Genomic DNA, 27,284 nt, shown 5'->3' on the forward strand with positions numbered 1-27,284 from the left:
GCAATAAATTGACTCCCAAGTGCTCTCCCGTCAACTAGTGTACTCCACCCCCGCAAGAGGCACAGGCAGAGTCGATGGGGCAGTGGCAGCAGTTGAATCACTGCGCTGAAGACACCACGGTAAGTTGATCTAAGTACGTTGACTTCAGCTACGTTATTCACATAGCTGAAGTACACACACACACACACACACACACCGATAGGTAAACAGTCTAGTTAAAAAATCAAGCCAAATATTCTTTAGTCAACACTCTGGCTGCTGTCTGGGCAAAGGCTATAGGATTAACCCTGAATTTTAATTTATCATATAAATTTTACAGCAAATTAGCAAATTTCACAAAGTCGCAACACCCTGCACATTTGAATAGTCTGTATGTGTATTCAGTGAAGGCCGTGAGAGGATGGATGTGAATACACCCTGTACAGAGCCACATTCTGATTGGCTAACGGGCTTTTTTTTTTTAATGTCCAACTTGAATGCCAGCTCCCAACAGTGCAGAGTTGGGATTTCAGAGTATACACACACATCCCTATGTCTGTTAGAATAAATGTCTTGGGAGAGACAGCTAACTTGGGGGAACAAAGAAGAGCCATTTTGGGGGAAGGTACATGTTTATGTCTGAGTAAAAATATCAAGGAAAGAGCAGGGAACAAAAGTAAGTGACACTACAAAGTTACGGTCACTTACATCAACCTGAGTCCACCTATGTCAAGTTTGTCTCTGGCCGACCTAAGGCTGGTCTAGATGAAAATGGCAATTGGGCCACAAACAGCTGCAAAAGCAGCTGGGCTTCTGAAAGCGAGAAGAAAGAGTCCAAAACCTGACTGCACAAAACCTTGATAAATAAGATGGGGGTGGAAGACATTGCATGTACTTTTTTTTAACTGCAACTTAAAGCCAGGCCGGGGGTGCTTTAGCCAGCTATTAGTGCACTTCTTAGCATGCTCAAGGCATTCAGCAAAATGTACCCAAGCACATAAGAGAACCCTAGTAGTGCACATCCTGTTTTGGCTCATTGCTCTATTATTTGGTGATTATTAGAACACTGGAAATGAATTTCACATCTCTTTTTCCTGTCACTGGGTTTCCAGCCAGCTGTGTAATTACTATAATACATACTGAGTAATAATGCTATCTCCCAAACTGGTCATTCCGACTTCTCCTCCCTATTCACTCTTTTGGTTCATATTCTCACAATGTTCTCATTGTGATTCACTTCCCTATTGCTATTTTTAAAAATAGATGCTCAGGTGCCATGGTGATGGTTATGGTGTAAGAATCTGATTAGAACAGAAATACTGGTGTCTTTCCCCTCTTCTTCTAGCCTCAAATCTATGGAATACTCTAACCCTCTTCATTTTTTATTCTTTAGCCTTAAATGCCATCTCAACTTTTTAAAAAGCTGCTTTTAATTATTTGATGTTTCTCGCTCTTCTTGTAAGCTCTCAGTAGTTCGCACTTGATTTGGGAGCCATGTGGGTGGAGGAAGATGGTGAGGGGAGGGAAGGCAGATCTGACAAGGAGCCAGGCTGCTGGTGGAGAACTGGGACTGGCTGGGCAAAAAGACTGGGACAAGGAACCAAGTGACGTGACACTGAGATTGGATGAGGAGCCTGGGGAGGGACACTAGGACTGGAAACCGGTGGAGATGAGGAACATGGGTGGAATGGAGAAAGACAGATCAGGTGAGGAGATGGGGAAATTAGGACTGACTGAGCAAGGAAACTTGGAATGGGAGTGGGAGGGAAAGTCAGTGTGTCTGAAGGAGAGAGAAGAGGACTTACTAGGACTGGGATGAGAAGCCAGAGGAGTTGAGATTAGGACTGTCAAGGAGTGAGAGTAGGGAGAAGATCGGATGAAGACAGGTTGGATGTGATGGGGCAGAAGGGATCAAGCGTGGGGGAAAACAGATGGAACAGTCTGTGCCCACTGGAGCACACTCCCCTGCAGAGCCTAGAATAGAACCCAGGATTCTTGAGTCCCACCGTTCCTCTGCTGTCAGCAGACATCTGTGAAACCCACTGGCAAAGTCTCCCATCCCCGTCTAGGGCTGGTCCACAGAGGAAGACAACCTACTGTTGTTAGTTACTCTGTTAGCTCAAGTGGCAGAGACCTGGGTGGTGGATTTAAAGCTTCTAACCTGCTGATGAACCATGATGGTGTCAGTATTATGCCACATGCTAGAATTCCTGTTTTTACATTTTGGTTAAAAATTTAGGAAATTACACGCACAAAAACATTAAAAGCACATTATGTAGGGTGCAAAACCAAGCACTCAGAAGTTAGGAAGTGCTAACCTTGAGCATGAGCAACCTTAATTCAGTTCCCTTGTGTGTTATGATAGTGTTTGAATCAAGCACAGGAATAAGTTAGTGGTTGTCTAGGGACCAGTGATCACGACCTGATTAAATTCAAAATACAGGCAAACAGGACAGTCCTGTACAGTTATATAAAAATTAGGTGTGTGTGTGTGGGGGTGGAGACGGACTGATGGACTAACTGCGCTGGCTAAAATCAGGCAGACTCTGTAGAAGAATGGTACGTACTTCTCTCACGTAGAGTTCTGTCTAGCCAAACATATGCAGCAAGCCCTGGAAGGCTATAGAAGTTGGCTGCACAGCAGGCCAACTTATTCAGTAGGCAGGAACAAAAGTGCAAAAAAAGCCACCCCAGCACAAAATTGTATTGCTTGCTTATAGTTGTACAGCAGCTGAAAGGAAGAGAGTTCATGTAAAATAAGATCAAGATCTTTTCATCACATGAACCAGGACTGCTTGTCCTTGCTCTGTTCTTGCCTCCCTTTCCCCACTGGAACTATGCAGCACAGGTACAGGAACATCCCTCCATACATGGCCCTGTTTGGTAACAAGGCAGAATTATGGGTTTAAAAGAGAAAATTCCAACAACCTGGTGTTGGGTTGAGAGGACCATACCCACCCATATCTCTAATGAATCAGAGAGCTCTTGCTTCCCTCCTTATTGTTGGGGCAGAGGCAGAAACAAAACCCAGGGGCTTCCAGTCACCTGCTCTAAACAGTAGACACACTGCTATTCTGTGAAGTGCTGAATGCTTTCTGCAAAGTGCTGAGCATCCTCCACTCTCATGGAAGACAAAGAGTTAAAGATGCTCTGCAACTTGCCGGACTAGGCCCATACTCCGTCCATATTCTAGAATTCACTGCTTAAAATAGTGTGTTTAAGAGTGAGAATAAAAAGAAACTATTCAAACTGCTACAGAAGTGGGCAGTATTCATAACTCATTCAAGTGCCACTCTTTGGTAAAAAGAACAGGAGTACTTGTGGCACCTTAGAGACTAATAGATTTATTTGAGCATAAGCTTTTGTGGGATTGTGGTGCGGCTTTGCCGCGGTTCATCTCTCAGCGGGGCCGTGGGGTATCCCACCGCCTCGCTCTAGTCCACCGACCGTCGGCTCTGCGACAGTGTGGGATGGCCAGCACACAGTCAGGGGCTCAGACCTTTAAGCAGGGGGCTGAGCCAATAGTTCAGATAGCCGCCCAGGCCCTAGATCAGGGTGGGGCAGCAAACAAGCCGTCAGGGACTCAGGCCTTTCAGCGGGGGCTGAGTCACTAGTCAATATCAGCCCAGGCCCTGGGTCAGGGCGGGGCAGCAAACAAAGAGTCAAAGACTCAGGCCTTTAGGCAGGGGCTGAGTCAGTAGTTCTATATCAAAAGGTCCTAGCCTCTCCAGGCCAGGGAAAAGGGGGGAGTCTGCCACCCAAGTGGGTGGCAGGGGGGATGCAGGCCCTCCCATTCCACTGCATCCCAGCCCGGGGCCCTAGCAGCGGCAAAGGCTTGCTGCTGTCAGTGGGGATCCTGGCCGCAACACACTGACATAGGTTCAGGCAATGCTGCAGCCAGACTGGGGTCGGCTGCCCCCGGGCCACTTCCACACTCCCCCTCGTAAGGTACCTGAGTCGTTGTAGCGTTGCCGGCGGTCTCAAACACCATCGGTTCCTCCGGGTAAGTAGCGGATGGTAGGCTCAGCTGCTCCTCAGGGTAGCTGGCAAGAGGCAGGCTCGGCTCCTCCTCAGGGTAGCTGGCACAAGGCAGGCTCAGCTCCTCCTCGGGGTAGCTGAAGCGGGGTAGGCTCGGCCAGTCTTCCTCTGGGTAACGGGCGAGGGGTAGGCTAGGCCAGCCGCGGTCTTCTGCTGTCTCCCCCAAGGGAGCTCGGCCGCAGACGTCTGGTTTCTGCAGCGGCTGGGTCTCAACTGAGCTCTGCAGGTGAGCTTTTATACTTCCGGGTCTGCGCCGTGACCTCTGAGGGGCGGGCGCAGGACCCAGTGGCTCCGCCCACGGTGGTGTTAGGGGAGGCTCGTCTCTCAGCGGGGCCGTGGGGTATCCCACCACCTCGCTACAGGGCTACAGCCCACTTCATCGGATGCATAGAATGGTAAGGTGAACATGAATATGGCTTGTGCTAGAGCCAATGGGCTGTAGATGAAACACATGAATGAGAAAGACCAATTGGAATGTTGCGACTCTGCGTTTGACCTGTATTTGATGTAAAGCAAGAAAACTTAGTAAGATATTTAACACAGGACGAAAGGTGACTTCAGAACAGAAAGTTTGAAACATCATGTAATACAGTTGTTGTAGTGGAAATCCAAATTCTCAATTAGTATGGATGCTAAATCAATATGGTGGGAGAGAGGGAATCTTTTAAGAATAAAAACCGGTCTGCATTTCAGTTGCAAACCAGACTGACACAATTTGTTAATTAAATAAGATGAGAAAAATCAATGATTGTTTTGCATGCGTGGTGTGAGTTGGAAAGGGTTTTTGGTAACTGTTGAGGAGGCAAATGTAGAGCACCGATTTGCATACTGACTCTACTCCTCTTATCTTGAAATTTTTCTAGTTAAGTCATCTCTAGCACCAGCCTGCTTGTGATGCACAATATTTAATACCTTGTCTGCATGGGTGACTAGTGAGTTTGACATTATGCTGCTTCAGTGTATTAGGAGCATTTCTTCATTTGTTTTGCTAGCTGTTCCTCCCCTCTTCTAGGCATCTGTATATGAGGACCCACAAACAGGGAAGGCGTATAACCTCCTTCATCCCGTGAACATGTGGGAATGTGCACAAATATGTTTAGGGGAACTTAAGAAACTTAACATCTGTTTATCTAACTCAGTTGCATGAAAATGTTCATGAATGACAAGTGAGAGAACCCTTTCATAGTTTAGCTATACTTTTTAAATGCTCCATTATTGTCATTAAAAAGATCTTGTGGAAAAACTGGTTTTAAGGAAAGTATGGAAATGTAGCAGGAGAGATCACTTGATGAGTAGTGAGAGAAGAAATTCCAGACACAGGCATTAGCATGAAAAAGGCACAGATGAAATTAGCAGACAAAAGGGGAAAGTCAGGTAGAGGCTTTGGAGGAGGGTCGTGGAGAGTAGTCCTAAGATGTCAGTAAGGCCCAGATCCAGAGACAGACTTCGGTGTTGTGACACTTAACATTGCAGCACCTAACTTTTAGGTGCCTAGAAAATCATAGTAACAATGCTGTTATCCACAAAGCCTCTGTTAGACACCTATCATATAGGGAGCTGAGTGGGGAGAGAAAAGTGTCTTACACTGTGTTCCACGAAGCCAGCATGCTAGGTGGCGGCTGCCCAAGCTAGCAATGGGAGAGGCCAGTGAGGGTTGTGTGTGCTAAGCCCTGCCCTTCTCCCAGCATACCATACCCAAGTCTGGGCTGCAGTGAGGTGCCTGTCTCACCCCCAATGTAGGCAGACGAGCATCTATCTTCCCCTAGCTTGTGTGCAGGGCTCGGTCTGGTAGGCAGCCTCTGAGCACATTTAACTCCATGCAAATCAGCCAGGGGATAACCTTGAGCCTGGTGGTTCTGGCACATGGGAGAGCCCCCCATTCATTCCCCCCCCCCGATGAAGAGAAGTGCTTTTAAGAGAGATCTGCCACCTCTAACCACTAAATGATAGTGATTCTCATTTGTTCTCTGAATAATTAAATATGGACTTGGGCCAATTTATTAAAATTGAACAATTTCAATAGGAGAGATGGAAGGGTGCCACATCAGAATATCCCATGTCCCAGCAGTTACAGCACTCACATGAAAGGTGGCAGATCCCTGCTCAGATCTCTTCTCCTCATCAGGCCAAGTGGGGGTGGGGACTTGAAAGAAGGTCCCTCACCTCCCACATGAGTTCTCTAACTAAAAGGTTAGAAGAACATAAGAACGGCCATACAGAGTCAGACTAATGGCCCATCTAGACCATTATCCTGTCTTCTGACAGTGGCCAATGCTAGATGCTGCAGAGGGAATGAACAGAACAGGTAATCATCAAGTGATCCCTCTCCTGTCACCTGTTCCCAGCTTCTGGCAAACAGAGGTTCAGCAGCTTACAGGGTCAGACCCTGAGGGTATGTCTACACTTCAATAAAAAATGGCACCAAGTTTGAGTCCAGGTCAATTGACAGTGTAGATGTTTGGGCTTGGGCAGGAGCCTGAGCTCTGACCCACATGAAGGGGGGAGGGTCTCACAGTATGTTTACACTGCAGGAAAAACCCCATGGCTGGTCTGTGTCATCTGACTCAGGTTCATAGGTCTTGGGCTGCAAGGCTATAAAACTGCAGCATAGATATTCAGGCTTGAGCTGGAGCCTGGGATCCAGGACCCTGTGAAGGGGGAGTGTCCCAGAGCCTGAACTCCACTTGGTGCCGTGATCTTTTATTGCAATGTAAATATATCTCCAGTGAGACAATGACTGACAAACCACATGTACACAGTGCATACTCCCTGCTCCCATGACATTTTGCATCCTTTAGCCAACTGTATCTCTCTGTATTGTGAGATCTCAAAGATCAGGCTGTAACCTGTAACCATATCCACCAGCAAGTGGAAAAACATCTCACTCTGTACATATTGCACAATTTTGCAGTGTTTATTTGAAGGAAGAGAAGGAGTGCCCTAGCTCTGCAAGCGCGTGCCTGGGGCGGGAAGCCGCAGGGGGTGGCCTACCGGTCCCTGCGAGGGTGGCAGTCAGGCAGCCTTCGGCTGCTTGCCTGGGGGAGGTCCCCGGTCCTGCAGCTTCGTCGTACCCGCCACCGAATTGCCGCTGAATCCGCGGGACTAGAGGACCTCCCGCAGGCAAGCCGCCGAAGGCCACCTAACTGCCGTGCTTGGGGCAGCAAAAAAGCTAGAGCCCCTGTGCAAGAGCCTGGAGTTGTCCAATACAAATTAAGAAAGTTTTGAATTGTCTTTTGTAGTCACAGTTACTAGAACAAGTGAATTCTACTTCCTCCCAAGGGAGATTACTTATGTCCTATTCCCCAATGTTATGCTATTTAATTCAGGCTACACAGTCAAGCCCCAAACCTGCAAGCACTTATGTATGTGTGTAAAACTATTCACATGCATGTTTGGGCAGAGATTATCTTTTTGTACAGTGCCTAGCATAGTGGGGCCCTGAGCCATGACTGGGGCCTTTAAGGACCAATGCTATGTAAATAATAAGTGTTTGCCTTGCCCTAAATTACAGGCAATAATCTGCAGTTGGAGAGTGCCTGTTGCAGCAAATAGAACAGAAAAGAATGACAAACACGCTTACTACTCCTGATCCTGTAAAATTAGTAATAGATTGAGATAATTTGTATTATGGTAGCATCCAGAGGCCCTGACCAATATTGGAGTCCTATTGTAATAGGCACTGTACCAACATAAATGTTTTGGATTCTGACTTTACTCACACCAGCTTTACTCTGGTACAACTCCCTTGACTTCAGTGGAATTACACCAATTTACACTAGGTAACAGCAGAATCAGGCTGTCTGTCCGGAAGAGTTTACAATCTTGGTGTGTGAAAACTATCAAATACAGACAATTTTTATGCCTTTTAATTGTAATTATAAATACTGATCCTCCATCTTTTCCTGAGCGGCCTGCCTAAAACTGCTCCTCAGCATAGCTAATAATCCTTATCCAGTCAGTGTTGGCCAATTTCTTGCTGGTGTTGACATCAATGGGACGAATGTGCTAAAAGTTAAATAGGTACATAAGTGTGTGCAGGATCAGGGCCTTTGTACATATTGGTGTTAGACATTTTAAACACTGTTTTGTATCTATCATATTGCCCCTTAGTTCTCTTTTCCAAGATGAACAGTCCCAGACATGGTCTATATGCTTCATTGGTGTAAGACTGTTATAGTTACTTTAGATATTAACGGCTTATGTTGAAACAAGCCGAGTCTTAGAGAAAGACAAACTTAAAACAGGCAGGGCTGTGTTTCTTGGTAGTTATGGCATGTTAAGGTCACTGGAACATTTCATGTGACTATTCCATTTCTCGATGTTTGGGTTATATAGACTGCAGCTGTACTAGAGTGTTTGGGCCTCATTCTGTGCTGATTTTCTCAGGAAGAGCAGTACAGAAGATGCCGTCCAGGAGAGCGATAAAGGGAGGGGCAAAGGTGGTTGTATGCAACTTTGTGCTTGCCAGAATGGTGGATTAATTTAAAAATCAAGGTGACTTAAATCATGGTTTAATTCACCAAGTGGAAAGCCTTGATTTAAATCAATTTTAATAAACCTCTCCATTTATACTTGTAATAGACTAAATTCTTATTGGTTGATATAACCTTTAAAATATGTTGATTTACAACTAAATAGAGCCTTTACACTAGATTTGGTACATCTTTTTGCTATCTAGGAGGGTATACTATAACTATATACATTTATGTAAGAGATTATAGAGATTAATTTTCAGATTATTAAGCAGTACATTTTTAGTGTGCTAGAAAATGGTGAATTAATATTGCTTATTTACTAGATAATTAACTTTTTGCTTATGCTTTGGGCCAACCAGCATTAGAATGGTAGTGGGAATTTTAAACACACACAACAGCATATAAAATTTTTACTAAACAAAACAAGCCCTAAATACAGTACATATAATTTATAGAAATGAAGGACTGGAAGGGAACTCAATAGTCCTGCCTCAGTGCAGAGCATTGGACTCGATGACCTAGTATCAAGACCAGGGGTCGGCAACCTCTGGCACGCAGCTCACCAGGGTAAGCACCCTGGCAAGCCAGTTTGTTTACCTGCTGCATTGGCAGATTTGGCCAATCATGGCTCCCACTGCCTGCGGTTTGACGTCCCAGGCCAATAGGGGCTGCGGGAAGTGGCGTGGGCAAGGGATATGCTGGCCACAGCCTTCCACTGCCCCCATTGGCCTGGGGCAGTGAACTGCCGGCAGTTGGAGCCGCAATCGGACAAACCTGCTGACGCACAGGTAACCAAACCTGCCTGCCAGGGTGCTTACCCTGATAAGCCATGTGCCAGAGGTTGCTGACCCCTGATCTAGACTGTGTCTGACAGGTGTTTATCTAACCTGTCCTTAAAAACCTCCAATGGACTGAAATTCCACAATTACCCTAGGTATTTGTTCCAGTGCTTAGTTACCCTTATGGTTAGAAAGGGTTTCCTAACATCTAACCTAAATCTCCGTTGCTGTAATTTAAGTCCATTACTTCTTGTCAAGACCTCATTGGATAAGGAGAACAATTTATCACCCTCTTTATAAACAACTTTTTACATACTTGAAGACTATCATGTCCCCCCTCAGTCTACTCATCTCCAGACTAAACAAGCCCAGTTGTTTCAAGCAACAAGGAGTCCTGTGGCACCTTATAGACTAACAGACGTATTGGAGCATAAGCTTTTGTGGGTGAATACCCACTTCAATACATCTGTTAGTCTATAAGGTGCCACAGGACTCTGTTGCTTTTTACAGATCCAGACTAACACGGCTACCCCTCTGATACTTGACACCAGTTGTTTCAGTCTTCCATCATATCATATTTTCTAGACTTTAATCACTTTTGTTGTTCCCCTGTAGATTCTCCAATTTGTCCATGTCTTTTCTGAAGTCTGGTGCCCAGATTTGGACACCGTTGAGGCCTGAGTAGAGTGGAAGAATTACTTCTCGTGTCTTGCTTACAACACTCCTGCTAATACATCTCAGAATGATGTTTGCTTTTTTTGCAACAGTATTACATTGTTGACTCATTCAATTTGTGATCCATACTGTAACCCCCAGATCCTCTTCTGCCGTACTTCTTCATAGGAAGTCGTTTCCCATTTTGTATTTGTGCAATTGTAATACCTATCTATAAAAAGGGGAATAAGGACAAACCAGGGAATTATAGCCCAGTCAGCTTAATGTTGGTACCCAGAAAGATAATGGAGCAAATAATCCATCAATTTGTAAGCACCTAGAAGATAAGGTGATAAGTAACAGTCAACATGGATTTGTGAAGAACAAATTATGTCACACCAACCTAATATGCTTCTGTGACAGGGTGATGAGCCTTGTGGACAGAGGGAAGCAGCAGATGATATATTCCTTCATATGTGTATTGCTTTGCATTTGTCCTTATTGAATTTCATCCTATTTTAGGCCATTTCTTCAGTTTGCCTCTACCATTTTGTATTCTAATCCTTTTCTCCAAAAGTGCTTGCTTGGTATCATCTGCAAACTTCATAAATGTACTCAGTATGCCATTATCCATATCCTATATACAGGTATTGTATAGAACTGGACACAGGACAGATCCCAGAGGGATCTCACTTGATATGCCTTTCCAGTTTTTGACTGAACCATTGATAACTACTGAGTACACTTTTCCAACCAGTTGTGCATCCACCTTATAATAGGTTTGTCTAGGCCATAATTCCCTAGTTTGCTGATGAGAAAGTCATGTGAGGCAGTATCAAAAGCCTTGCTAAAGTCAAAATATATCAATAAATATATTGATTAAACTGCATTAAACCCATGTAGACACTCTCAGGTCAGAATTAAAGTGGCTGTAATTTGATTTATCTTAAGGCAACTTTAATTCTAAATGAGAGCATCCACACAGGGGATTCACCTATGATCCAATAGGTGAATCTGGGTCTCTTCACTATCTTTGTCAATGATTTAGATAATGGCATACAGAGCACACTTATAAAGTTTGTGGATGATACCAATCTGGGAGGGGTTGCAAGTGCTTTGGAGGATAGGATTATAGTTCAAAATGATCTAGACAAACTGAGGATACGGCTTGAATTAAACAGGATGAAGTTCAATAAGGACAAATGCAAAGTACTCCACTTAGGGAGGGACAATCAGTTGCACACATACAAAATGGGAAATGACTGCCTAGGGAGGAGTACTGCAGAAAGGGATCTAGGGGTTATAATGGATCACAAGCTAAATATGAGTCAGTGTAACACTGTTGCAAAAACAGCAAACATCATTCTGGGATGCGTTGGTAGGAGTGTTGCAAGCAAAACACAAGAAGTAATCCTTCCATTCTACTCCACACTGATAAGGCCTCAGCTGGAGTATTGGGTCCAATTCTGGGTGCCACATTTCAGGGAAGATGTGGACAAATTGGAGAAGGTCCAGAGAAGAGCAACAAAAATGATTAAAGGTCTAGAAAATATGACCTACAAATGAGGGAACATTGAAAAAATTCCGTTTGTTTTGTCTGGAAAAGAGAAGACTGAGAGGGGACATAACAGTTTTCAAGTACATAAAAGGTTGTTACAAGGAGGAGGAAGAAAAAATGTTCTTCTTAACCTCTAAGGATAGGATGAGAAGCAATGGCCAATGGAAAGGGACAGCACGTCCGGGTCTGGAGCTGGAGCTGGAGCCGGCCCTGGCCATAGGGCTGAACACTTGCACAGGGGTGCAGGGACGGGGCTGCGCTGAACTCCGGCGCTCAGGTTAGCCACAGCCACAGGAGCGCGTTTATATGTCAGCCAGGGGCTAATGAGGGGGGTGCCCCGGGGCGGGCAGGACGAGGTAGCCGCGCTGCAGGCTCTCGGGGCGGGCTCGTCGGGCTGCTGCCGGCAGGTGGCGCTGGGCCGCCGCGGCGCTGCCTGAGCCGGGCCCCGAGGCGGGGGCAGCCGGCGGGACATGCGCGCTGGGCCCGGCGTCGCCCGGCAGGCGAGGAAGGAGCGCTCGTCCCGGCCGCCGCCTGCGCGCCGTGCTGCGCCCTGCCCGCCCCCTGCCTGCCCGGCAGCACCGCGGGCCGGGCCCGGTCCCTAGCGGCCCCCGCGCACCCAGCGAGCCGCAGCCCGGCCGGGAAGATGGCGACGCTGGGAGGCGAGTCCCAGCCGTTCCCCGCTGGCCTGGCGGCGGCCGGGGCGCTGCACCCCCAGCACCTCGGCGGGGGCGCCGGCTCGCTCGGCTACAACCTGCCGCTCAGCCGCGCGCTGGAGCGGGCGCTGGAGGAGGCGGCGCACTCCGGGGGGCTCAGCCTGAGCGCCAGGAAGCTGAAGGAGTTTCCGCGGGGCGCGCCCGGGCACGACCTCTCCGACACCGTGCGGGCAGGTGAGCCGGGGGCGGGCACCCCCCCTAGGCACCCCCACGGGCACCCCCCTCCCGGGGACATGCACCCCCTAGGCACCCCCCTAGGCACCCCCCCTCCCGGGGACATGCACCCCCCTAGGCACCCCCCCTCCCGGGGACATGCACCCCCACGGGCACCCCCCCTCCGCCCGGGGACGGGCACCCCCCGCCCCGCACGGGCACCCCCCCTCCGCCCGGGGACGGGCACCCCCCGCCCCGCACGGGCACCCCCCCTCCGCCCGGGGACGGGCACCCCCCGCCCCGCACGGGCACCCCCCGCCCCGCACGGGCACCCCCACGCCCGCCGGGGACGGGAACCCCCCCCCCGACCCGCACTTGAACCCCCCCACCGCCCGGGGACGGGCACCCCCCCCGCCCCGCACGGGCACCCCCCCTCTGCCCGGGGACGGGCACCCCCCCCGCCCCGCACGGGCACCCCCCCTCTGCCCGGGGACGGGCACCCCCCGCCCCGCACGGGCACCCCCCCTCTGCCCGGGGACGGGCACCCCCCGCCCCGCACGGGCACCCCCCCTCTGCCCGGGGACGGGCACCCCCCGCCCCGCACGGGCACCCCCCCTCTGCCCGGGGACGGGCATCCCCCGCCCCCCACGGGCACCCCCCACGGGCACCCCCCCTCCGCCAGGGGACAGGCACTCCCCGCCCCCCACGGGCACTCCCCCTCCGCCAGGGGACAGGCACTCCCGCCCCCCACGTGCGCCCCCCTCCACCTGGGGACGGGCATCCCGGGACAGACACTCCTCGCCCCCACCTGTACCCGCCACATCGGGGACAGGCATCCCCATCCTTCGCATGTAACCACTCCCCACATGTACTCCCATCCCAGAGAAAACAATATTCTGGGCAGCTGCCCCCCTCACCCTCAACGTGTGTCCCCCTTGGGTTCAGCCACCTCTTGCATACACATGACCCCCCAGGGAGCAGCCCGTCCCCCATGTGCCACCTGCACTCCCCATACCTATTGAGCCCCCCCCCCCCACATGCATCCTTCCAGGACAAATACCTTCTTCAGGCACCCCCCCCCTCCTGGGGACAGCTGCAACCTACTGTCTGCATGTACCCACCCCTCCGACAGCCATCCAGGGGGCAGCCTCTTCCTCCCTCCCCCCCTGCCCCACGTGCACTATCCCAGAGTGTAGTAATACACCCATATAGGGGCTTATACTGACCCCCTCCATGTAGCCTCTATGTGGACCAATATGTCCCATGAATCCTTGATATCTCCACCTCCCCCTGCGCATATATTTGGGGCTACCTATACACTCTCTTGCATAGCCCAATGAAGTTGTTGGTGTAGTGGTGCTGCAGCTGGTGGGGAGGTGACTACCCACCCACATAGACCCCTCGGGACCTGACGGGTGCTGAACCAGAGAATTTTCCGAACCACGGGAGGTCAATGCAGGGTGCCAGCGGGTCTCCATAGGTAGCACCCCCAGGCTTTGCGCCCAGCATCGCTCCCCCACCTGGGGGGCTTCGATGCTAGCCCCAGGTCCCAGTCACTGGCCCCTAGCCTGGGGTCCCAGCCATTGGCCCCAGGTCTTCCCCCTCCATTCCAGAGCTTGAATGCCGCAAATCAGCTGTTCATGGTGCTCTAGAAGCACTGGGAGGGAGGAGGAGGAGTTGGTAACCACAGGGCTGCCTGCACGCGAGAGGCATGGGGGTGGGGGGAGTTTGGCACCAGTAGATGCGCTGCACCCAATAATTTTTCCCCGTGGATGCTCCAGCCCCGGAGCACCCACGGAGTTGGTACCTATGCCAGACCACGAATATTGCCAGACCAGGGAGTGCCAGATTAGAGAGGTTTAACCTGTACCTATACACACTTGGGGTTGCATACGTTACCTGCATACTCACCCACTCATACACACAAGGGCATGTACACCTGTACCTATCGAGTCCCACATAACCACCCAGTATTGCATCCACACATTGGGATCACATACATTCCTACCTCTCCTGCAGAGAACAGGAACTATAATCGTTCTTGGAGGCCTATGTACCTGTTTTATACCCAGAGCAGGTTTCACCTTTAATAGTTCCTTAGCTTTGTCTGTGGTGGCTGCTGCTGGTGACTGGTTCTCAGAATGGTTAGTTTCAGTGCTTCAAGTGAGTTGTACCTATGGAATAGGTGAAATATATAAAAGGAAATGTATACATATATTATCATGCTTGGTCAGACCAATAATCTATCCACTCTAGTATTTTGTCACTGACAGTAGAAGATGCAAGAAACCCTGTAGTGTATAACCTGTTTGTAGAGGAGTTAGTGTTTGGGCTGTCCTTGGAAGCATTGGGGTTTACCTCCTTCATGTTCACAACACAATATAAAACCCACCCTAATTTTTTTCAAATATGTCTATCTTTGTAAGTTTCTAATCTTTATTTAAATCCTATTAAGCTATTGATCTTTGTATAGCAATGAGTTAATTAGGTATTGTGAAATCACTTGTGTATTGACCACAAATACCTGTAATATTCATATATGTATAATGTGTGTACATAAATGCGCAAATGTTTACTTGTGATGTATACAGCATTTTATGTACACTGTTACGGGTATTACATGCATATGTACTCATTTGCCAGAGGCTTACTCTTCCTAAAAAATTGTTTAGTTAAAGTTTATAAAGAAAAAAAATTTCATTTGAACATGCTGGTTTGAAGCATTTTATGTGGCGCAGTGTGGGTACGTACTCTTTTAACATTTTAACTAGGTAATGTGTTTGCAGAAAACAAAAAAAAACATAGAAGGGGATTTTCATACTGGTTTTGCTTGATCTATATGGAGTTTGCAGAAGTAGTCTGTATCTTGATTTTAAAAGAGCAGAGTTTCCCCTTTATAAGTCTCTGTAACCTGATCCTTTTTAGGGGAGTTATATATTTAAAAAAAAAATTAAAGTATCTGTGTATCATCTTAACAGCATGTTGTAACCTGTTAAAGTGAACAGCCTGTTTCGTGAGTTATGTCATGGGTTGATATTTCTGGAGGGGACAGTCAGTTTTTTCACTAGTTGCTTTACAAAAGCAGAACATATGAACAGTTGGAGGATATGTATGGCCAGGTCCTCTAACTCTTACAGGACATTTTTGTGACAGTAATATTTGTCTCACCCTTCCTTAAATTTACATTATGTAAATACAGTGCTCTCATGCAGCAGTTAGGTTGTACTTATTACATTTTACTTTTTGGCAGATAATCACTTTGACTTTCTTTTTGGAGTACTTCAACTTTGGTGCTTGTAAACTTCATAGCCCAGAGAGACAGGAGCTTTGAGCTCAGAGATGTGAGTAATAGGGGACTTGCAAAGAAGTAAAACCTTGTCTGCACCCTGGCAGCATCTTCCTGGGATCACAGGTTTCTCAGTTGCTCGTTTCTTAACATAAGTTGTTTTCAGCAAAATCTGAAATTATAGGTACTTTATAATAAAAGATTCTCAAGGGTGCTTCCTAAACATGCTCCCAGTGTTTTAGCCAGGTATAATGAAAAATAACCTGCAAAGTGTGTCTAATGTAAATAGCCTAAGCAAAATATTTAAGTTCAAATTTGATCATGTATGGTTTTCTTAAGCAAAATGTGGGACTGTATAAAGAACTCAAATTGCTTCCTATATTTTTGGACGCTTATGACCAAGATAGAAAATACACAACACAGAACATTTTTCATAATATCCTTTAGATGCAGTTTGGGCACACAGCATAGTAAAATTTATTCAAATGTTTTGGCTGAAAATGGTGCTGAAAAATGTCTTTGCAGAATGGAATTATGTAAACCATCTGTGTCACGTGTGTGTATCTTTACAAATTTTTTTTTTATAATGTTAGTAAAAACTTATGCAAAGATTGAAGTTGCTTATGGTCAACTTTATAGTACCAAGTTTCCTTAAGTAAATGAGGTTACTAGGTGAAATATCATACATAAAGAGTAAAATATGCTCACGTTTTCTTAAAGGTGCATATTTTGGTTCAAAATCATATTTAAATAAACGAATATCCTTATTTATGTAGTTAAACAACTCAGACTACTAGAACTGGAAAATTTGGGGTTTTTTTCCTTTTGTGTTTTGCTTTTGTTTACTACTTGCTTGTCACTCAAATTGGATAATGAAAATAGACTTTTCTCTCATTTCACTTTCCAGTCATTTTCACTTCCTAACTATCCTGCACCAGCACAATGTTTGGGTTATAAGCGTTTGGGGGTAATGCTCAAATAAAAAACCCGTTTCTTATTTTAAATCAAACATGAAAATTTAACTGTAAAGCAGTCTTGCCAAAAAAAAAAAAAAGTCTGCTAGATAAAATGAATTTCTGAGGGCTAACTAGTGGGCAGTATTCCTTTACACTCCTTTTTTAAAATGCTTGTAAATGCCTGGATTTAATTTACAGGGTTTCTGACACCTGAGGCATCTAACAAAAAATCAAAACTAGTATGAAGTATTCTAATTAAGTAACATTTTTATATGAAGATTGGTCCTGATGTTTATATATCTTTAAAAATGACTCAAAGTTGTTTTTTTGCCACTGTAAACTTGTTTTAGTAGATAAAGTCCTATTGCAGAGAGCTCTTTAAAACAATATTTCAAAGCTACCTTTACTTACTATGGGCCTTACCCGCTCCTGCGAAAGTCAGTGTCACAACTCCCATTAAAGTCAACTCTCATTGAAATAGGACTAGACTCTAGGTATGAATGAGAATCTGGTATAAATGTGCAATATGAATATGAAGGACAATAGAACTAAGCAGAATAATAGGATGTATTTTTGAAATATCTGAAAGTGTTATTTATTTGAAAACTATTAAAAGGGTCTAACCTATTTAAAATTATTTAATACACCATGTTATTCATTTGGGAGTTTTTCCTGATTATGAACTGAATGAGGCAGTAAACCGAATTTTCAGGTTCTTTATTGCATGTGAAGTATTAAGGGATGTATATTACCAAAAGCCTTTTTGGGCATAGCAGAGCCTCTTTATATAAAGTTTCTGGTCAGATTTTCTAAACCACATCAGTGTGGCTGCATTGCACAAGCAGTTTCAAAAATAATAAATGCTATTCTTATCACTTGTATTACAGACTGGATTATGCAAAAGACAGTGACACGCTAATTATATACTTCTAGAGTGAGTATGTAATTATATTCCACACAACCACTGGGAAAGCTAGAGGCATATTAGGTTATAAAAAGAAAAGTTACTTTAGATGTGCAACCGTGGCTGTGTCTGTCAGTTACTATAACCTCTTTTTGTGAGTCTTGGCTAAATTTCTGGAGACTGATCCTGCAAACATTTTCTTGTGTAAAAATACCCATATGACCCCATTGATTTCAGTGTAAGGATTGCGCACATGAATAGGATTACTTGTGTGAGTAAAGGAATGCAGGAAGTGGGACTTGCATTTTTAAATTGGTTAACAAAACCATTTAAAAAAGGTACAAAACTATTTAAACATAGTTACTTGGCTAACTTGGAACAGGTGGAAACATGATTTTTTTTTAAGTGGCTTAAAGTTCTCTGTAAATCAACGGGATTCTATACCATGTTTTTAAAATGGTTATTCCTGTACCATGCTGCCCAGGCAAAACCATTAGTCTGAAACCATCTTCAAATAACTAAGTTACAAGTGGGAATGTGACTTTGCTTTCCATATTCTCTTATATGATGACTGGGGCTGCTCACACTCACCCTCCGCTCCCTAGAAGATAGATTTCAAGTGTTTTTTATTTAGCTTTTAATGGGCAGTTTTGATTGAAATCTGACATATAAGAGTTTGGCTCTGAGGATTCTTTTCTACAGAATCTCAAAAATGTATTTTTGATGTTTTTTATTATAAATTTTAAATATGTTAAGGCTTAACAAGTTCTACACTGCTTTCCATTTGAGTTTAGTCCAAGATGGTGCTTGTTAAGCCACAATAATTTGTCATACTTTTTGTAACTCTTCTTAGAGTTAGCTGCAGTCCTTAGATGAACTGACCATTTAATTTTTTTGTTATGTTGAAACTGGTTTCAGTTTCAATCTATTATTTCAAGTCTTCATCATTAATTAAAAATGTTTCCCCACAAAATCAGATTTCCCACAGCTTCTTTTTATAAAAACTATACACATTTAATTAATTTATTCTCATTAATTTCCTCCAGCCCCTTTGCTATCCTAGTTGCTCTTCACAATGCTCTGTTTCTGGTAATTTTGCTAATAAGCTCAGTAGATGTTCAGTCAACACCATTTAAGTTGGATGTAGGTTGTTCGGAGGAGGCGTAAACAATCAGACAATCCAAATAAAAACCCATTTTCCCAAAACAGCTTTCTCTAAGATTTTTGTTGAATAAGTTATAGGGGAAAAAAAAAAGTATGGATATTTTAAAGGTCCTATTCACTTCCTATCTGGCTTCCTTCCCTTTTCTAATGCTCACTCTTCTCCATTCATCCAGGGAGAACATAATTATTGCCTTAAATGGACACTGAATAAAATTAATAAATTAGGCTTTGCTCAAAAATTTCATTCAACAAAATTTCTGTAATTTAACCAAATTATAAGAGTATATGACAAATTACAATCCACCACAAGATAATATAAAAACATCAAACTCTGTATAAAACCAAAATTAGAATGATTTGAGCCCACAAAAGCAAGAACATTCACATTTCAGGAATTAATCATAAGACTGATAGCGCATCTGTGATTTTTCTTGTGCCTAGATGTTTGACGTTTAATCCTTTACTGCAGGTTTCTTATGTTTATTTAAGGCCTTTTAACCTTGCTCAGTGTAGCTTTTATATAAATATTACTCTAAACTTATTGGAACAATGAGGGGAGGGAAGTTAATTTGAGAGAAATAAATTATGATTAGTACAGAGCCATCAAAATCAAACCTTAAGGGAAATACAGAAATGTATAAAGAATTGGAAAAATCAAATCAAGCAAATAACTGGAACTTCAGCATTGTTTACCCAACTGTCAAAACAATATTGCTCTTTTAGACTGAAACGTCTTTAGAATTATTTTTAGTCTAGACAGCCCTGTATCAACGTATTAAAGTTTCTTTTTTCCGAAGGGCTATCCTTCATAGAAGATCTTTCAGTATAAGGGAGCCATTTGGAAGTACAAAGGCTGCTAGTGTATTTGTAATCACAGCCTGCTCCTTTTGAAGTCATTTTCCTTTTCGTTTGGGGCTCATGAAGCTTTGAGGCCCAGGGCAGATGTCCCCCGCTTCAGGTTTTGAGACCCCATAAATGTCAAGGCTACACAAATACTTTTTAAAAAGTAGCTATTAGACCTGTTTGTTACTGAGCCTTGAATATTTTGTGGTACAAGTTGATGGCTAATGTTGAAAGCTTGTCACTGATTTTTTTTATATTTATTTTTTGCTGTAACACCTATGCAAGTCCTTCTTAAATTCTCCTACAGTCAGCCTTTGTGACCATGTTCCTTCCTCTTTTGGGAAAGACTCCAGATCAGTTTGTGGTTGTGGAATGGCAACTGAAGGTAGAAGACTTGCCACAAATTATCTTCCAGCTGCTAAAAGCTGAGTTGCTCCTCTGCTGAGCATTCAGTGTGACCTCTGACTATGTGAAAAACAGTGTGTGGAAGTGGGAGCCAGGTACTCTTGTATTCTAATCTTGGCTTTGTCACTAATTCCCTTCGTGGTGGCGTTGGTCAATTTTTTCCCCATCTGTAAAATGAGGACGATGATAGTTAATATCCTCACGGTGATGATGTGACTATTAATTAATCAGTGCTTATAGAGTGCTGTTAAGTGCTAAATATTAGAATCAGAGGAAGATGAGGAGACAGTAGAGTACAGGAAGGACCAAGTGTGAGGGAGTCAAATGAAAATTTGTGGAAGTGCAAGGTATAGAACAAGAGGAAGAAAGGCAATGAGGCAACATAATGTGGGCCTGAACGGAGAGAATGGATATGAGTATGAATGAAAGTTTGAATGAGTTTTCAAAGAAAACAGCATTATAGAGTAATGACAGAAAATTCATAAAGATGGATAGACTGGAAGAAGAGAGAGAGAATAAAGAATTGAAAGAAGTAAATAAGCAAGAAGAGACCTACGCAAGTGTAAGACTAGTTGAATTTTATATTCTGAGAGAAATCTTACATCTCTAAATTTGAAGGATTTTGAATAGTTAAGTTATGTTAATATTGTTGGTTATTTAGGATTAGATAGTCCAACAACTGGAGAAAATTTTATGTTGTTTTCTCTAACCGGTGAATAATGCATTTATGTGCAGGATGTCCACTTAATTCTAATTTTAAAATGTTGACAAGTATACATTAAAGCCAGCACAAGAAGCTGGATTTCTCTTTCCATGCAGGAGAGAAAGCTGATGGTATTGCTGATATTTGTAAAAATGCAAAGTATTCTCTTCCTAAAACCCTAAGGCTGGTCTTGTACATAGTAGCATGAGCACATGGAAGGATGGAATGGCACAAAATGCTGATGCCACCCCTGTTCCTAACTATACTCTCACTGACCACAGCCAGTGTCTTTTGCTCACTTTTTGGGAGACTACTCCCTGTGTCCACACCTTTGAATGTCTACTCCTCATTCCTGCCTCCTCAAAGGTTAGAGTTTAGGCTTCTTTTGTAAATATCCATGTAATAGGGTCGTTGATGGGCTTCAGAGGCATAGTGGTTAGCACCCACCCAGTAGTGAGGGCAGTGATGGGGGTGCCCCGGCCCTAGGAGGATCAGCAGCATTTGGCCTCCGAGAGGGTGTGGGAGGTCCTCTGAGTTACCTTCCCTGGGTCATTTCCTACCACTGCTTTCCTTCATCAGCTTCTGGTCCCAGGCAAGGTAAAAGAAACCAAGCCATCAGCCCCAACAGGGCTCAGCATATAGACCTGTTCCCTCAGGGAGGCTTCTCCAGCACCTTTGTCAGGAGCCTTCAGGGTAGGCCTGTCTTCCTTCCTTCCCAGCCTCCCCCCTGCTGAGCTGGGTTGCTCCCTTTTCAACCCCTCCAGTTGGAGCAGGCTCTTCAGGGTTGGAAGAGCGGGGCTACCTGCGCCCAATATTGTCTTTTAATCCTTTCTGGCCAAATGTGGAGTTTGTAAACCGCATTACAGTCCATTAGTGCCAAATAAGCCAGGTAGCTCAAATAAAGAAAGGCTTGTTTGACATTGAAAACAAAATTTAAAAAAATCAGTACTTAAAAGCTAGGTACAGGTAACAGTATTGCAATATTGAGACCTAGCCTAGCTAGCCAGCCCAGCCCTTGTAGTTAGAATTTAAGTAGAGTTAAACATCTTACCTCTCTCAGCGATAGCGTTGCTCTTGCAGTTAACAAGCTGAGTTCTAGTCAGTTTGAATTGTTGTCCTAGTTTGTCGATTGCATGTGGCTCCTCTTTTAGGGATTGGGTTTATGGGTGCCATGCCATCGTCCATGGGTCCCAAAATATCAGTAGGCCTCCATTTCAAACAGATGTTGATATCATTTTTATTTAAATCTCAGGCTTGAAATTTGGGGTCTTAGGGAGGAATAAGACTTGGTTCTTACAGTACTTTTCATCTGTAAACCTTAAAGTGCTTTGTTTTGTAAAGGAGGGCAAGGGCCAGACTCACCAAGGTGATAGGCACCTAGTAACATTTACAAGTGCCTAAATAAATTAGGCATCTAATTCCCATTGAAAGTCAATCTATGGCACTTTTGAAAATCCCACTAGCTGCCAATCTGCATCATTAGGCACCTAAATACCCTTCTAAATCTGGCCCCTTTATCTCCTTTCAGCATATGGGGAAGCACATAGAGATAAAGGAGAAGTGACTTGCCCAAATTCACAGAATAGGTCAGTGGCAGAGACAGAAATAGATCCAAGTCTCCTGGTTCCAGCTGCAGTCCACTGGACCACAGTGCCTCCCAATTAGACTTTGGGGTGTAGCCAACACAGCAAAGTTTATTCACTCATATCAAAGAGGTTTGTGAATGTTTTAAGGAATTCCTCATAATCTTAACACAGTATCATCTCAAAGAATAGTTCCTCCCTGCTATGGTTGTGAGTAAACATACATTTTGGGAAGTCTTGTGCATTGACTGTTTCCTCTCTATGTGGTAGTCTTGCTTTTTCTCAGGCTGACTTGTTGGCCAGCCTGACTTTTTCTTTCTTTCCTTGTATGGTTCTGATCACCATAGTGTCTGAACACCTCAACATATTTAAAAATAGAATAACAATAACAATCCTTGTTTCTTCCATCCCAGGCTGTAGGAGAAATAGTAAGATTATTTTTATACTTACGTATATGAAGACTTTACTGAGAGAGAGCCAAATAAGATGAGATTTGCATATAGTTGTGAATGTTATGAGGTTTATAGTCATTCCTGCATCTGGAGAAAGTGAGTTTTCTACTTAGCAATGCCTGTGAAAATTCTGGCTTTCATGATCACAAGTCTGTGGACAGTTTCAGTGGAACACAGCTGTTGTGGGAGTTCCTGAGCCTGAGGGAACGGTGATCTGAGGTAGCTACGGATGATCCCATGCTGGGCTTTGAATGTCAGGACAGAGAACTTGAACTCCTCACAGTGGGGAGGTAGAGCAGACAGCAGAATACCAGGATGATATGCTCACAGTAATTTGTCTTACTAAGTGGACAAGCTGCTGTCTTTTGTATCAGTTGTGGCTTTCTCAGGGCATATGTTTTCATTTCTAGATATAAGTTGCAGTAATCAAGCCTGGAGGTTATTGACTTATTGATCTCTTGGTCTGAAAGTACGTTCTTTACAATGCTGAGCTTGTTGTCAGTGTTGAAAAAATAAGAGTAATACTTGAAGTAATATTATGTTAACTAATTTCAAATTAACTTTGCTTTTTTTTTTCTTTTCAGTAGATGAAGGCATTGAAATATATGAATCCACTTTCTTGTGGCAGAGTTTGTATAACTTATGTTGTGGAGGTATCTTTGAGATAAATGACAGTTATCAGATAGCACCTGCATTCTGTTCATTAATCCATCCTTCTCAAAATACCTAATAATATTTCAGGCTTAAGCAATTTTTATACAGTTGGCTTTAAAACTCTCCAAGCCTCAGAATTACCTGGTTTAAAGTGCAGGGCTGGTAATATTCATTCTGGACTGGTAACAGGTTTAATTTCCAGTTGTTTCTTTTGTTAACCATAAAGACTAGAATCAGAGGCATTGTACTAATGCAGTGCTGGAACTACAACACTTTTGAGATGGCTGATGTTAGAATAGTGACATTATTTTAGGTAGTAAAGCTATTTCCGATAATTTTTGTTTGCACTGTTGTAGCCATGTTGGTCTTACGCTTAACAGTCTGCTCTACCGTGAATTTAACTATGACACTCTGGGTACGTCTACACTACAGGATTATTCCGCTTTTACATAAACTGTTTTTTTTAAACAGATTGTATAAAGTCGAGTGCACACGGCCACACTAAGCACATTAATTCGGCGGTGTGCGTCCATGTACCGAGGCTAGCGTCCATTTCCAGAGCGTTGCACTGTGGGTAGCTATCCCATAGCTATCCCATAGTTCCCGCAGTCTTCCCCACCCATTGGAATTCTGGGTTGAGATCCCAGTGCCTGATGGGGCAAAAAACATTGTCGCGGGTGCTTCTGGGTACAGCCTCACCCCTCCCTCCGTGAAAGCAGCAGCAGCCAACCGTTTTGCGCCTTTTTTCCTGGGTGAACTGTGCAGACACCATAGCACAGCAAGCATGGACCCTGCTCAGCTCAAGACAGCAATCATGGACGTTTTAAAAACCTCGCGCATTCTCGTGCACTCAATGCTGAACCGGGACCTGCAAAGCCAGGCGAGGAGGCGGCGGCTACGGCAGCGTGGCGACAAGAGTGATGAGGACATGGACACAGAATTCTGTCAAACTGCGGGCCCCTGCGCTTTGGAGATCCTGCTGGTAATGGGGCAGGTTCTAGCCATTGAACGCCGATTTTGGGCCCGGGAAACAAGCAGAGACTGGTGGGACCGCATAGTTTTGCAGGTGTGGGACGATTTGCAATGTTTGCGAAACTTTCGCATGCGGAAGGGCACTTTCATGGAACTTTGTGACTTGCTTTCCCCGGTCCTGAAGCGCCAGAATACCAAGATGAGAGCAGCGCTCACAGTTGAGAAACGAGTGGCAATAGTCCTCTGGAAGCTTGCAACGCCAGACAGCTACCGGTCAATCGGGAATCAATTTGGAGTGGGCAAATCTACTGTGGGGGCTGCTGTGTTGCAAGTAGCCAAAGCAATCACTAAGCTGCTGCTACGAAAGGTAGTGACTCTGGGAAATGTGCAGGTCATAGTGGATGGCTTTGCTGCAATGGGATTCCCTAACTGTGGTGGGGCGATAGATGGAACCCATATCCCTATCTTGGCACCGGAGCACCAGGGCACCCACTACATAAACCGCAAGGGGTACTTCTCAATGGTGCTGCAAGCACTGGTGGATCACAAGGGACGTTTCACCAACATCCACGTGGGATGGCCGGGAAGGGTTCATGACGCTCGCGTCTTCAGGAACACTACTCTGTTTAAATGGCTGCAGCAAGGGAATTACTTCCCAGACCAGAAAATAATAGTTGGGGATGTTGAAATGCCTGTTGTTATCCTGGGGGACCCAGCCTACCCCTTGATGCCATGGCTCATGAAGCCATACACAGGCAGCCTGGACAGTAGTCAGGAGCAGTTCAACTACAGGCTGAGCAAGTGCAGAATGGTGGTAGAATGTGCATTTGACCGTTTAAAGGCGCGCTGGCGCACATTACTGACTCGCTCAGACCTCAGCCAAACCAATGTCCCCTTTGTTATTGCTGCTTGCTGTGTTCTCCACAATCTCTGTGAGAGTAAGGGGGAGATCTTTATGGCAGAGTGGGAGGCTGAGGCAAATCACCTGGCCGCTGATTATGCACAGCCAGACACCAAGGAGATTAGAAGAGCACACTAGGAAGCGGTGCGCATTAGAGAAGCTTTGAAAACCAGTTTCATCACTGGCCAGGGTACAGTCTGACTGTTATGTTTCTTTCTCCTTGATGAAACTCTCCCCCCCTTGATTGACTCATTCACTGTAAGACACACACCCCCCCCTTAGATCACAGCTTTCTAAGGAAATAAAGTCACTCTCGTTTAAAAATCATGTATTCTTTATTACTTAATTATAAAAAGAGGGAGAGAACTGACAAGTTAGCCTGGGTGGGGTTTCGGAGGAGAATAGTAGGGAAGTAAAAGGCCACTATAAAAATTTCATAATAATGAAAGCCTTTTGGTTGGGCTGTCCACTGGGGTGGAGTGGGCAGGTGCGCGGAGCCTACCCCCACGAGTTCTTACTCGTCTGGCGGGTGAGGAGGCTAAGGAACATGGTGAGGGGGGAGGGTGGTTATACAGGGGCTGCAGCGGCACTCTGTGATCCTGCTGCCGTTCCTGAAGCTCCACCATACGCTGGAGCATGTCAGTTTGATCACGCAGCAGCCCCAGAGTTGCATCCTGCTACCGCTGATCTTCCTGCCGCCACCTCTCATCTCGAGCATCTCTCCTCTCATCTCAAGCGTCTCTCCTGTCCTCACGTTCCTCCCTCCTGTCCTCACGTTGGTCTCCCCTGTCCTCACGGTCACTGGCATCTTTCCTGTACTTTGCTACCACTTCCTTCCTCTCATTCAGATGCGCTCTTTCATTGCGGGTCACTTCCATGATTTCCGAAAGCATTTCTTCTCGCGTCTTTTTTTTCTGCCGCCTTATCTGAGATAGCCTTCGGAACGGAGTAGGGATGCTTGAAAAATTTGCAGCTGCATGAGCGAGGGGAAAAAAGGGAGAGACGTATTTAAAAAGATACATTTTAGAGAACAATGGTCATACTCTTTCATGGTGAACAACATTATTCACCTTACATAGCACATGTGTTTTCACTACAAGGTCGCATTTTGCTTCTTAATATTGAGTGCCTGTGGCTTTGGTGTTACAGATCACAGACGCAGGTCCGGGCATCAGAATTCTGCTTGCATGCGGCCATGGTAAGCCAATGTCTTTCGTCTTCTGCAGCCTTCATCTATCCAGCGCCCTCCTTTCCCAAATAGCAAGCAAAGCCCATTGAGTGCTGCTTCTTTCCTGTTAATGTGCAGCAGCAGAAACCACCCCGTGGCTGGTATCATGGAAGATCACTGCTAAACACCCCCCTTTCTATCCCCCCCAACCGCATGGCTGGTAGCAGGAAAGATCCCTGCTAGCCAAACGCGGAAAAGCGCAGCGCCAATTGCGCCCCCCCTTCCCCTCACTTGGCTACCTGCAGGGAAGGATTTCTTTTAAGCAGCAGGCAAACAGCCCAGTAGGAATGGCCATCTCTGTCCCCTTACTTAAATTCCTGAATTTCAACCAGGTTACCATGAACGATATCACTCTCCTGAGGATAACACAGCGAGATAAAGAACGGATGTTGCTTGAATGGCAGCAATCACTGGGACCATACGCAGCTAGGCTTTGTCATGCAATGATACCAGATTACTTGCTACATGCATGGCATGGTCTAGTGTCCTACCATGGAGGACGGAATAAAGCAGTGCTGCCCAGAAACTTTCTGCAAAGGCTTTTGGAGTACCTCCAGGAGAGCTTCATGGAGATGTCCCTGGAGGATTTCCACTCCATCCCCAGAAATGTTAACAGATTTTTCCAGTAACTGTACTGGCCGCGAATGCATCCCAAATCCTCAGGCCAAATTAATCATTAAAAAATGCTTACTTTTAAACCATGTCTTATATTTACAAGGTACACTCACCAGAGGTCCCTTCCCTGGCTTCATTGTCTGGGATAGTTGCTTGGGAGGGCTGGGAGGGTAATTCCGTCAGGGTGAGAAAAAGCTCCTGGCTGTTGGGGAGAACGGAGTGCTGTGTGCTCTCTACAAGCTCGTCCTCCTCTTCCTCCTCATCTTCCC

The 27,284-nt window shown here is 45.3% G+C and overlaps 1 protein-coding gene across 3 annotated transcripts in view; it reads left to right on the forward strand.

Moving 5' to 3' along the window:
* Positions 1-12,066: 12,066 nt before the first annotated feature.
* Positions 12,067-27,284, forward strand: part of LRCH1 (leucine rich repeats and calponin homology domain containing 1) — a 247,150-nt gene continuing 231,932 nt past the window's right edge. For all 3 annotated transcript variants that reach the window (XM_045013584.1, XM_045013603.1, XM_045013592.1), the window contains exon 1: positions 12,067-12,370. In XM_045013584.1, coding sequence (XP_044869519.1) covers positions 12,127-12,370 — 244 coding nt within the window. In that variant the 5' untranslated portion in view covers positions 12,067-12,126. The remainder of the gene's footprint in view (positions 12,371-27,284) is intronic.

This window comes from Mauremys mutica, chromosome 1 (genome assembly GCF_020497125.1).
Source record: "Mauremys mutica isolate MM-2020 ecotype Southern chromosome 1, ASM2049712v1, whole genome shotgun sequence".
Classification (NCBI taxonomy): domain Eukaryota; kingdom Metazoa; phylum Chordata; order Testudines; family Geoemydidae; genus Mauremys; species Mauremys mutica.